At 37.4% G+C, this 13,298-nt stretch overlaps 1 protein-coding gene across 9 annotated transcripts; it reads right to left on the minus strand.

Annotated features, from left to right (window-relative positions):
- Positions 1 to 331: 331 nt before the first annotated feature.
- On the minus strand, positions 332 to 12,953 carry LOC103969950 (probable LRR receptor-like serine/threonine-protein kinase At1g05700). Of its 9 annotated transcripts, none has more exons than XM_065088334.1 (14): positions 12,791 to 12,948; positions 12,155 to 12,575; positions 10,026 to 10,572; positions 8,889 to 9,376; positions 7,266 to 7,404; positions 7,104 to 7,175; positions 4,714 to 4,785; positions 4,550 to 4,630; positions 4,243 to 4,397; positions 3,571 to 3,818; positions 3,311 to 3,437; positions 1,559 to 1,627; positions 1,292 to 1,478; positions 332 to 1,032 (listed from the first exon to the last, which is right to left on the minus strand). In XM_065088334.1, exons 2-14 carry the CDS (start codon positions 12,228 to 12,230, stop codon positions 507 to 509), a joined length of 2,787 nt encoding a protein of 928 aa, XP_064944406.1. In that variant the 5' UTR covers positions 12,231 to 12,575; positions 12,791 to 12,948; the 3' UTR covers positions 332 to 506. The 9 variants fall into 9 exon arrangements, with proteins under 9 accessions (XP_064944406.1, XP_064944405.1, XP_064944407.1 ...); XM_065088333.1 differs by having other exon boundaries at positions 12,155 to 12,730; XM_065088335.1 differs by having other exon boundaries at positions 3,619 to 3,818; positions 12,155 to 12,953.
- Positions 12,954 to 13,298: the final 345 nt, after the last annotated feature.

Here is a 13,298-nt window from a genome sequence, read left to right on the forward strand (position 1 = left end):
TGGATCGCCAGATATAAATCTTCAGATTCGTGCCTGCTTGAAGTATCTGAGATTGGATCGAAGATTACTGTAGTAGTTGGTGGCATGCAAGCTTCAATTCCAACTTTTTGTTGTTGCATGAAGAAGGTGAAGCGATCCGACCAGATCCACTTTTAGACGAATATGAACAGCGATCTCGATCTTTAGCATTGATCAGATTACGGTGCGTAGATTGATAGTTTAGTCAAACGATTTAATTGATAGAAGCAATCATGGAGACAATGTAGATCTCTATTTACATCAGAACATCCAACGCACGAAATTATTAGAACAGCAGAAGACAAGCAGAGCATCAGAAAAAACATGATTTTTCTTCGTTGGTTTCATTCAACAAACAATTGGCATCTTTGAATTTAAGTAGGTTGATGAACAAGTGTCAACACAATCACAAGTCAACTGATGAGAAAAGGCTTCTTTTTGCACCATGCGATTCAAAAGAGTCACTGGATCTGTAGATAACTGTGTCATCAATACTTACTGAAATCGCATCCCTGGTGAAGCAAAGCTGCGGTTTGGGACACAGCAGACTCATTTTGATAATAGCTGGTGGTGATTCCTGCAGAAGACAATTCTGAGTCATCATTTTGACGACGGTTCGTAGTCGTCGTTGAGGAAGATAACTCGACCGAATCATCACAGTTTGTGCGAATTTCGGATGTGTCATGGATCTGGGTGGTGCCAGAAAAAAGCTCCAGTGCCAGGCATTCCTTCAACTGCATCACCACTTCACTCATGGTTGGCCTCTCAATGGAGGTAGGCAGCGTACACTTCATTGCTATTTCTGCAGCCATTGAAACTGAGTTAGCATCATATTCACCTTGCATTCTGTCATCTATCACAGCGTTGATGTCTCCCGATGCAAGTATCCAGTGAACGAGTTGCCCCCTATCTGGATTTCTCAATATAGCAGGAAGACCTGTGATCAACTCCAAGAGAACCACCCCAAAACTATATACATCACTTTTCTCGGTCAGCTTGCAACTGAAAAAGTAACTGCAAAAACAAAAAATTGCATCAGCATAGGCTTTCTTTTGAACTGCTTAATATGTTTAAAGAATGCAATCACTAAGGAAGTTGATGGACTCATCCACTTGAATGGTTTGGCTTTCAGAATCCATCACCGACCTTAATGAAGGAAAATGTAAAAAAGATGGAACGCCTAGTGCTTCATCCCACCACTACTACATAATTCCTGAAATCCAGTGTACATAATTCATGCTGCTCAGACTTGGCAAGTGAAATAAGATCATACTCTGGATCAAGATATCCCATGGTGCCAACCACAGCAGTTGATACATGAGTTTGGTCACCTTGGAAAATCCTGGACACCCCAAAGTCGGATATTTTGGCCTCTCCTTTGTGGTTGAGAAGGATGTTGGAAGGCTTCACATCCCTGTGGATTATAGGCGGCTTGCATCCACTATGAAGATATTCCAGGCCTGTAAAAGAAACTCCCAATCTGAGAACAAGATGAGAGGATTTGTGAATGTAAATCGAAGTGAGTGCATCTCATACAAACCTTGGGCAGCCTCAATTGCAATTTGGAGTCTCTGAATCCAGTTTAAGATTCTGGTGGTACTACTTTTACCTACAAAGATATATTACCAAGGAAATACTATTTGCAGAGACTTAGATTTGTGAAAAAAGATATTAGCTACTTCATAGAATAAGCATGAAGGCATTGATCAATTCCCAAAACTCCAAGTATTCCAAAACTGTGGTCAATGAGGAGAAAACTTGACCCTACTTTGGTTTAATCTTGTGCATTAGGAGAAGGCAGAGACAAAATTATAAATTCCTAGAAATGATCATGGAACAACAAATTAAGTCGAAGGAATTTCCTTAAAATATAATGTGCTTCATTTGCTTACAAGCAAGGAATATGACCACAAAAAATATAAAGTCGAAGGAATCTTATGTTAATATTATCCCCAGATATATATGCAAAAAGAATGTTTGCAGTAACAATGTGACCACAAAAAATAAGAAGCAACAACAGTGATGGTCAATCTACATTGATATCTGAAAGCTGTATCACATGGGATCGGTATGTCAATTTGTAACCCAGTTAACAGACAAGACACTCGATGCCCACAGCGAGTGAGCCTTTATGTTGGGCCCACCATGATTCCTCAGCCTTGATCTGTGTTGCTATCTAATAGTCAGTGGACATTACTCTTGACAAACTGCTATGTGTAAACAAGATAAGACCATGTTACTCTTGCTGATGGAAGGAGTTCATGTCCTGCCCACAATCCCTCATCCATTCAATACACCTTGGCCCATAAGTGTATATAGACCTGCGGCTAGAACAACACTCTCCCCCAGTGACAACCAGGAGTCAGTTTTTATCTGTTCAAGCAGAGAACCCCTCCTATAAATGGACGATCTTTCACTCTGATGAAAGAATGCTGACAACCCCATTTGCATCTACACCCTTTCTTTATATTGTTAACCTCTTTTCCTAATTTACCTTGCTTAAGCATAAGAGTGGACCCACAGGGGCGCACTTCAGAGTTCCCATAGTCGTCGTGTCTTGTAGAAACTTCCTCCTCTTAGGTGTCTCTTCCGTTCATCTCAGGAGGCTATGTGCTACACAGTGTCTTCTCGGCCAGTCAGTTGATCTCCTTAACTTAAAGAAGTGACATACAAAAACAAATGTCTTTTAAAGTAGCAAACTCAATTGGATTCTCTGTCTCATTTTCAGAATAATTTTAATATACTCCTAGAAGGAACCGATCCCATTCAGAAAGTTTAATGCTGCTAATTTAGTTTGGAGAAAAATTGTGTGCTGGTAAATACTACTATGTTATTGTTTCATGTCTTTTCTCTGTTTATCTTTCCTTCTAACCTTTTCTGGTGTCTGCTAGGTTGAGTTGGGGTGTTTAGTCCCCTTATTTTGGATATTTCTTGTCATTTTACATATTCAGATCAAACGAATTTGGACGAAATTCATTATCTCAAAAAGAGAAAAACAATCAAAATTTTCTTCCGATGCTAGTGATGGTCTTTCACTATATCTACAGGTTGAGTTGTGGTAATTAGTCCCTTTCAGTTTGCTTTTCATTTTTTTCTTTACATATTCATATAAGATGAATTTGGGCTTAAATCCATTTCTCTCAAAAAGAAAAAATGACGCCAACACAATCTTCCCAGATTAAAAGATTGTTCTCAGTGCCTCATATAGCAGCTGACTGAATAATTGAATAGTCAAGCTTTATAAGTTGAATCTGGTTGCCAAAGGAAAATGTAGATTGATACTTCAAGTTACCTCGAAGATGATCCTCAAGACTTCCTTGGGCCATATACTCGTAGACAAGCGCTAGATAGTTGCCATCTTCACAATATCCAACCAAAGACACAAGATTCTTATGATGTATCCTTGTCAAGAGTTCTCCCTGAAAACCACAGTTAATTAAATTCTTGTATAGGATTACAGAAAACCAATTAGCAACTAACCATAATAGGATTGCGTGTATTGCATAGACTATTAGTGTTTAATATTTAAATCTTCAAAGGAAAAAAAACTACCTCAGCTTGAAACTCGTTTATCCCCTGCGATGATGATTGAGAATTCACCTTGACAGCAACTTGAGTTCCATCTTGTAATTCACCAAGGTAAACTATCCCAAATCCTCCTTTACCAATGGCATGCTGAAAGCTTTTGGTAATAACCACAAGATCTTCAAATGTGAATTGTCTACTTTTTAATTCAAATAGCTCATTTTTATCTTTTAGATGTCCTCTGGAGTGACCTTCCTTCTGTGGCTTCAAAGAACCTGATGCCATATCAACTAAGTTAAATTGAAAAATGCAACAACTAAACTTGATTATTCATATTTATAGCAACAAGTCTTGTTAGTATTTCAAAGGCTGAGATCATTAAGTGGAAAATTGGTATGGGAAAAGCACCATGTCGAAAAGAAATTGTTGCCTTAGTAGAAAAACAATGATGAGACAGAGAACATGTGACAAATTGGAAAAGCATTAGAAACTTGAGCCAATGATCATCTCTGTTATAACAATCTCCCAAACCAATGAATAAGAAAGTTCTCAAGGGCTTGGATTTGAAAGTGCAAGTTATATCTGACTGTGCTAGAGCTGTGCTAGAATAAGAAAGTTCTCAATGATCATCTCTGTTATGCATGTGAATTGGCACCATGTCATTGTTGGATGACCTACCTATATTTACTTGTTATCTACCTGCTTGCTTCCGCCTAATTTTCCACATACATGCTGCCACCATCAGCAGGAATGCTGCTGCAATTACCACTATAACAATGATGATGGTGACTGATAACTTCCGTTGACTCTGACATGAATTGCTTCCATAACAAAGACCAGAATTGCCCCCAATTCTAGCACAATGACAAATCCCAGATTTTAATAATAATAAATTTTGGAAAAATAAATTGTCAACCTTAGCACAATATCAAACATGAATAAAGAGAAATATACTGTGATTTAAGAAGAGTACAAGAAGTCGATGGTTCTAGAAAAGATAACAAACCTTAATATAAGAGACTGGTTTTCTGATCTTATTTGAAGAAGAGTAGGAACCGGCCCTTTCAGTTGGTTGTTCGACAAGTCTCTTGCAAAAGAAAAACAGTGTTGCGCCATCAGATAATTTGATTATCCAATTGCTAAGACTTCAAAGCCAATTTTGGCACTTACAGTTCTTGTAGAAAATGTAATTCTCCAAGTGCTTCAGGTATTTCTCCTGACAGATTATTATTTGCTAAGTTCCTGCAGTGAAAGTTCAATCATATTGATATTTGTCAACACTAATAGCTTTTTTTTGGTGTCTCATGGATTTTCATACTTCGACAAACAACATCAGGAAAGAAGTTCAAAAATGCATTGAGATGTGCCAGAGTGATGAATCATCATGCCCAAGAATTATTCTTAATTTTAGTTATGTGAAAGCCAAAAGAAAGACCTCCATTTCATCAGAGAGGAATATATGGGGTGGTTTAAATTCATGAATTAGTCTGTGCATAACCTAGAACCATTACTTAATGTGGTCAAATGATAAGCATAAAATCTTGTACTCTTCCAGTCAGGCAGTCCAAAGAGACGAAATGAATAAGGTTTCTTTATTAAGTTATGAGGCATAAATCTGGTTCCCAGGCCATTTATTTCTTTGTCCAAGGAATAAGTAAGTGTCCTAAATTCTGAAATTGTTGCTTCAAGCTTGTGTGCCAGTTCTGCATGGAGATGTTCAGATAATCATGAGAATGTGAATTCAATTCTAATTATTACACTTAATAGCAACTTAAACCACCTCACATGTGGCTAAAAGAACTTTAATGATTCTTTTATGCATGTCAATATGAAATTAAAAATTCTGGACTCCGTTAGTGATGTTCCTTAAGAGGGACACAACCAGAGGTGCTCCATGATTGCCTCCTTGTAGATGTGCATAGTGAGTCAACCTATTTGATGTAAATAACAGTTATACCGTTGAGACACCTTTAAGTGGAAAGAAGTAAGCTTTATCTTCACATCATCATAAGTCTACACAATCGAAACACTATTCTGCATGAGAGAGCCAAATTGTAGGATCAACCATTCTCAATTTGGAAAATTCAATATGCTATGAAGCTCATTTGCCTCAACTAATACATCTATAGGATCCATTTTGCAACCTACTGATGATGCTTGACAAGACATTGTCAATTGCAAGATCATGACAACAAAAACCAACCACTAAATATTATTTGGGTAATAACCTATGGCAACATTATCTTTCTATGACATTTTGAAGATGCTAAAGCCTGATGAGCAAATTCCTCTTATATAAAGGTACCCTTAATTGATGATCCAAGTATACTTCTCGAGTCTGCTGAAAAAAAATGCCTACATGATCTCCTCATAAAGATTCCTCAAAAAGACAAAGGCTTCACGATGTGGAAATAAGGCTAAGCAACCATTCTCAATAAAAAAATTCTTCAGTTACAAACACAGTGGAAAATTCATCCATCCTAGGGCACAGCAGCTCCCCATTTGTATTTCCTCGCCAGGAAATATAGCTGACAGCTTTCATAAATGAAGTAAAACACCCTGATCCACTACGTTCTACTCATCAATGTGAATCATCAAGTCAAATAGTGTCCCATGCCAGGTGTCCATGATAGATGGCTTTAGCTGTCCATCAGAAGCTCTCCCACCTGTTTGATGTTTGCCCTGTTGTCATTCACCAACCAAATGGCATAGAACTTCCACAACTGCATTGAAGACCTTCAACATAATAGGTCTTGGAATCTTGCTAATGCATCTACTAATTTATGGAAGACAATGGTATATTTGCAGTAGATGAAGAAGTCCTAACATCAATTATTATGATACCAATAGTGCCCCACTTGAAATTCTTGAGAAACTGCAAATCTCCTTAATGTCGCCAGTTTCATTTTTAAACCTCAGCAAATGCTATCAAATGCTCATAGCAGAAAGAAAAATCCGGACAAGAAAGGCCGACAGCGGCATACCAGATAAAGATTTTAATGAAATCAATAAAGCCTGGGTCAGATACCTCCTATTAACAAAGTATCCAGGCCGTTTTCCTAATATAATATAGTCTCAAAAGGAGAAATGAGAGTGGAACTAAGGAAAATTGAGAAGGGAGGCTTAGTTGGCTCCTTAAACATGCATAAAGATGATTTGATGAAAATGGCATCCCTTTCTTTTTCTAAAAGAGGAACATGATTTTTTATATATGCATAGGAATTATTGAAATAAGTGTAACAGTACACGAAGTAGTAACTCGCATATCACATGCTACATGATCTCCAATAACTCCTAATCTAACCATTCAAGTGGTATCATTTTACGAGGTATGCATAATTGTCAGAAAACACAAGCAAAACATATAACATAACAGAAATTCTTTAAACTGTTTTTAAGTTACATCAGTTCTCAAAATAAGTGCTGAGGTGGATAAGGCTCTGAACACCTAACTGAGCACATGAAATGAGCAACCTTATGCTGCAAGACTGCAAGTCTGTATCGCAAAGGGAAGAAATAATTATTGTTCTACATTTGCATTTCAACTATCATATACTTACAAGTATATCAAAGCTCCAAGCTTCGCAAAAGAAGCAGCAATTTTTCCAGACAATCCATAATCAGCCAAGCTACTGCAGATATACCAATAAGAATATTATATAAGTAATAGTAATACTATGGATTTTCTCATGTATATGATGATTATTATCTATGCCACATACAGATTTACAATTCTTCGTGACATGGAGCTATCGTAACTGCAACCCAGTCCTTCCCAAGTGTAATTTCTTGTACTACACGGATCCCCTATCCAATTTTTCTCTATGTGGTATGTTTTCTTCACATCCGTGATTGCATCAACTGATCCCACAAGGAAAAAAAAATAGAAACTTAAAAAACACACTCTCAAATTAAAAACAAAAATTAATAAACTTTAGAAAGGATGAACAAGTACACTTATACTACAACTAAAACAGCCTAACTTCTACCACCAAATTATTCTTCTTACAGTTCCACACTCCATTCCTGATCCATCCGACTCCAGTTTCTTTGAACCAAATTCGGGCTAAATATAAAGAAATTTTGATTTCAAAATATTCAGCAAGCAAACACTTTTCTTCCATGCCATCGATTTTTTGCTGTGGATGGTCAATTGTAGAAACATATATATACTAGAGATAATATCTGCCTGTGTGCATGCGGTTCACTTTGTGCCAAATGAACACTAACCAACTCATGGCTTTTCCCTAAAGTTTGTCTTTCACTTGGTATTGCATTATACATTCAAACCAGTTAATCCAAATAACCATGTCAGTTTATTAGGACAATAACATAAAGGTGAAATAACTCTGACTCAAATATCAGGCTGCATGCCATCAACTGATCAAAAAGTAAGTTCACATGTTCACAGCTTGCATCAACTATTTCAGTGATATTCTCTTAAACTGTTTCCTACAAAATGCTCATTATCTTTTTCTTTCCTATCAACCAGTCAAGAACCTTGAAACAAAATAACCAATAATTTTAGCAATTATTTTATCACATTCAAAAGGGTGAAATTGTATGACAAAACACAGAAGCAAGTTCCAGTTGAATCTTTTCTTACCACCAATGATGTGAAACCTATGTGTAGCTACAGGCTCTGAGACATAAATATAACATGAATAAGAAGAAAAAAGATAATGCACATGAATTGCAATCAAAGAAGAAATGGATTGGAGACTAGTGATTACTCACAAGATACTGGAATTTGTCAATACAGCTGCCTAGTCTCCCAGGAGATCACAGGCGCACTGCACAATATCTAAATTTTGGACTTGATTACCTTGGCCTTATTAAGGTTCTCTACATATGCATTCTTCACAAATATGGAATACAATGCCAATAACTCTCTAAAGTTTGTTGTGTCCACACAGAAGGAAAAAAAAACACTCAAAATGCCCTCTAGCACTGATAATTGCTTGATTGCTGGATACTCATTATTTTTTTCCTTTTTTAGGGTTTTTTTTCATTCATGCTCACTGATAGTTTATATGTCGTAGGTAGACAACAAAGGAACAGTTTGAAGGTCAAAAGTCACAAAAGGGTTTCACATCTTAAGATATATATGCAAGCACCTTTGTTAACATTATCTTCAATTATTAGTATCCAAGTTAAATGAATTGTTTTTGCATCTCCAACTGCATGTGATCTCTGTTGTTCAAACTAGAAGTGGCCAACATATTTTCTTGAACAAAAATTCAGCATTGATTTGATAATCTTGCAATCTATATGATATGATAGACATTTCACTGAACATGCACATAAGAAATTAATCAATCAAGAGAAAATAAATGATGACCTACCATCTCCATTATCTGTAGCCAACTCTGAGAAGCTCTTCACTTGGTAGACTTCTATCGCATTCAAAATTGGCGGAAGGGTGGAATTGGCTGCCTTTGATATTCTAATCATGTTGGATCTTTGATTTATAGGCTCTGTGGTGAATATATGATCTGTCTGCAAGTATCGAGGGCTGAAAGCTCCATACCACAATTTTTCATTCAAGAAGATGTCAAATATCCGCGATTCGTTGCTCCTAAGCAACTGGATCTCTGCCAAGTGCAGAACAATGTGTTGTTGTATTGTAGGGTCAGGAGTCATATCCCAAGGGATATTTATGTTGGAGCCATTAGATGGTGTGACAAAAGTTCTCATGACTCTTATTGGAACTCGAAAGCCATCGTCTTGCGAGCTACTGATATTCGAGGAAGTATTCCGCGACAAAAGCGATGACTTCGAAGGTAAGCGGTTGTCAGGAGTCCACATGCGATCATAATGATCAAATGGATACCTAATGGATCATAGTCTGGTCAGTTGTCATGTACATGTTAATAAACTCTGATAAGCTTGACCCGAGCTATCTAAATATATACCCATGAAAACCTTTATAGTTATGTCTTATAACAAAAAATCCTAATATGAATTAGTTAGGTCTTATACCCATGAAAATCTTTTACTAAATATATGGCCTTTTACAGATCTTAATGACGACAAAAGATCCATGTAACCGATCCCAAAGAGTTGGGACTTACGGCTTTGTTGTTATTGTTGTTGTTGCTGTATAAATTCGTAAACTATTTTTTAGTTAAAATTATTCACAATTATCTAGTTACATAAATACTATCAACATAAATGTGATATATGAGCATGTATATTTGACACATACCTAAATACACTTAATACTTTAATAGTATATTTTTATATTTCATTTTTATGAATTTCATGAATCTATTATTTTTCCAAAATATAAATCATACAATCTTACCAAATTTACACCAAACTCTAGATTTACGATTTTTTCTTTCAATAAACTTGTTTGTGTAAACTTAAGTGTGGAACTTGTGACTATAATTTCTTCTAAAGCAAGAAAAATAATGTGAATTTAAACATATTCAGAGAAATTTAATGGTTGTCATATTCATTCAAGAGCTGCCACTTACCTGATTGAACGATTAGTGACTGACCCCAGGTCATACCGTACAGGGTTGAAAAGGAAATTTGATGTGTTGAGAACACTGTAAAGTCCACCCAGAAACCTTAGAGCCAATGATGATATAAATGGTGCCCCGTCTCCAATGCCGACAAGGCATACTGATATAAAATCTGCTGAAGCAACAATCATAGTCTCTGCCCCATAAACTGCAGATGCAGTTTCAAACTTAAAGGTATCCCAAAGATTTGCCCCTATGTAAATGTTAAACCGTGGTATCCGATTCTTGCCGTCATAATTTCCATACATGAATGCAGCTCTGATCATATACTTGTTCCCCTGGAGGACGGGCTTCAGAGTATAGCAGTTTCGAGTGTTATCAGAAAAGCTTCTCAGGTTCGTGTTCTGAACTGCGTCTGCATTGGGTAGATAATCACTAGAAATATTATGATTTTCTCCTGTATCAATGTATGCTGCATCAGAAACATATTCTATTCCTGTGAGATTATCTTTATAGCTAGTATTTGCATCAAGGCCACAATCAATGGTTATGAAACCTGCAAACAGGGGTTTATGATTACATTGGTGCTGCAATATTGTGTGAAACAAAACAGAAAAGAATGTACTTGCAGTTTCTATCCTTACACAAGGGGAACTACATTTACATAAATCTGCTTTTAATAACAGAGACTCAGAGAATATAACTTACCAGAAAAGGTTACAATACAGCATGTATTATTTTGAATAGTTCATCTAAAAGCTTAGTTGAAATTTATATCTAAAGGATTAGAGGATCCAAGTGAAGCAATTGGCCAAACCAATCAAAAGATTTCATTAGATCCCTGTTGGAAAAGGTTAACTGTAGAAAAAGAACTTGAAAAGGCAAGATTATTTCTTTCATGGAGCTTTCCATAAAGGTGAAGGACTTCCACTGAAGATACTAATACTAAAAACAGATGCCCCAAGATGCAGGACAGTCTGTACTAAAAGAAACTTTGAAAAGATACCTGGCTGGCCTTGAACTAAGATTGCTGCAGCAAAGATACACCAGAAAAAGAAGAGAATTTTTGTTGCCATATCACAAATTCTTGAGTTTGAGATGAAAGCTCAGATGGCAATACAATTTTTTCGGTGCTGACTTATTCGTCTCTTGAAGTGCATTTGGTTTGAAGAAAGCAAGTCAGCAAAGGGTCATTAAGCTCTCCTTATATTGAATTTTCTCATCCACATATCATGCATGATAAGACCAGTTTGTGGCTCTTCAAAGTCAGAATACTTCCTGGTTCTAGAGGTTTTGAGCAACTAGTCAATCGAGTTATGAACAAGAAAAAGACAAGCGACGGGAGAAAGCCAACAGTCATCTTTGAATTTTGAAATATAGCCACCAAGGCAAGAAAAAAAAAAGTATACTTGGACACAATTCTTCAGGAATGTGATATATTAAATAATTTAGTAAAATCTACTTAGTTATTAGCTGAAAACTATATAATAGCCTTTCCTAATCAGGCAGTTGGATAACTTGATGGGAACTTGAACATTCACTTCCATGAACAAGTGGAAAGTATGACCAATATTTTGATTGACTTCATGTGTTCTGGGATTCCTTTTTTACATTGTGTCATAATTGTCATACAGTCAATGGAAGAAGACATTCTCCTTCTTGTTCTTTATCAAAAGACCAATCCCTAATGGTTGATTTTGTGATTTGGCCCTTAAATTTTGGGGACAGAACAGGAGAGAAGCAAAATCATGAGAGAAGAATAAAGATATCAATCAAAGTACAGAGCTCAAGATTAAAACCTTCACTCTCCCATTGTTATGGAAGACGCACAAGATACGAAGACCCAATATTTCACTCACCTATTTGGAGGACCACTTTCACCACAATCAACAATTCCCATGGGAAACTATATGTCACTATCCGGCCTGATGGGATAATCGATTTGTTAATTTCATTGAGTTCAAATCATTGATCAAAATGTTTAGATTGAAGTTAACATTAATATACTCATCGAACATTTATAAGTCAATCTTAGTTTTAGTCATGAACATCATGTGAAACTAACTGGCGTGTTACAATGTACATCATTCCAAAAACAGAACTACGCAGGAATCTTCCAAATACCATTGTTGTCATACCTTGCTGGGCGTGAACTAAAATTCTTGCAGCCAAAATAGAGCAGAAGAAGCCGAAGAAGATGAAGAGAGCCGACATTGCGTCCACCTCTCCGGATAACGCTGGAGTCTCCCAGGCAAGCTCTGTCGGTAGCACTAATATTCGAAGCGTAGACTTGTTGGGACCGAAGAAAAGTCAAGATCCAAGAAATTCACATGCGAAGGGTCCATCATGCTACCCTCGATTAGGCTTGGATGCTTGTTTCACCCCAAACGTGTTGGAGCTCATCGTTATCTCCTCTTCGCTCGTCCTTTTCTTGCTCATTATGGCGTCGTACCTGCACAACCTTGGAACAGGTCTCCCCCCAACGCATGGCGCAGGAACAGCCGGCGTGGCGGTCGTCCCTCCATTGGGACACAGAGAGCGATGCTGTTTAACAAATTTCTGAAGAAGGCCGGTAATAAAGACCATGGACTTGGCAAGTATTGGACCCATGAATTGATTGTTTGATAGATCCCTCTCGACCAAGAAATAAAAGCAAAAAAATTGTTGCGTAATTGCACCGCAAGAAGAACAGCCTCCTCTTTTTTCCTTAGGGCCTGTGAAGTCGCGATAAAGATCTTCGAATTGTTCCTCAACTCAAGAAAATTATGGCTTACCGCAGGTCGCTGATCCGCCATCAAGCGGCGTTTCCGTCGCCGCCGATCGCAACCCTATCAGGATGGTCATGTATCCGCGCCGGCGGTGGTCCCTTGACAAGGCGGACGCCCGGACGCCGGTGTTGGGCGCGCGCGGGTGTCTTGCGGAAGACGAGAGGAGGATGGACCCAGCTTCGTTTCGGGTCGGGTCGGGTCGGATATAAATCAGCAACGTCAACCCGTTAAACTAAGTGTTGTGGGTTGGGCCACCTTTAGATCCATAACCCAATATCGACGACAAATAAGCCCGATAGAATCGCGCGTGAAAGAATTAGAGCTTACAAAGGGTGCAATCTACTCTGCTACATCAAAATTAGAGGAACTCAGATACATCTCTATTCTATTAAGAGTATAAATGAATTCATCTCGGGACATTTGTGGCTTAAGCTTTCAGTAGAATGACAACAATCAATGACATAATATGTTATAGTTATATTCTTGGATTAAGCAGAATGAACTGAACATATTT

Source organism: Musa acuminata, chromosome BXJ1-10 (genome assembly GCF_036884655.1).
Source record: "Musa acuminata AAA Group cultivar baxijiao chromosome BXJ1-10, Cavendish_Baxijiao_AAA, whole genome shotgun sequence".
In the NCBI taxonomy this organism is placed as follows: Eukaryota; Viridiplantae; Streptophyta; class Magnoliopsida; order Zingiberales; family Musaceae; genus Musa; species Musa acuminata.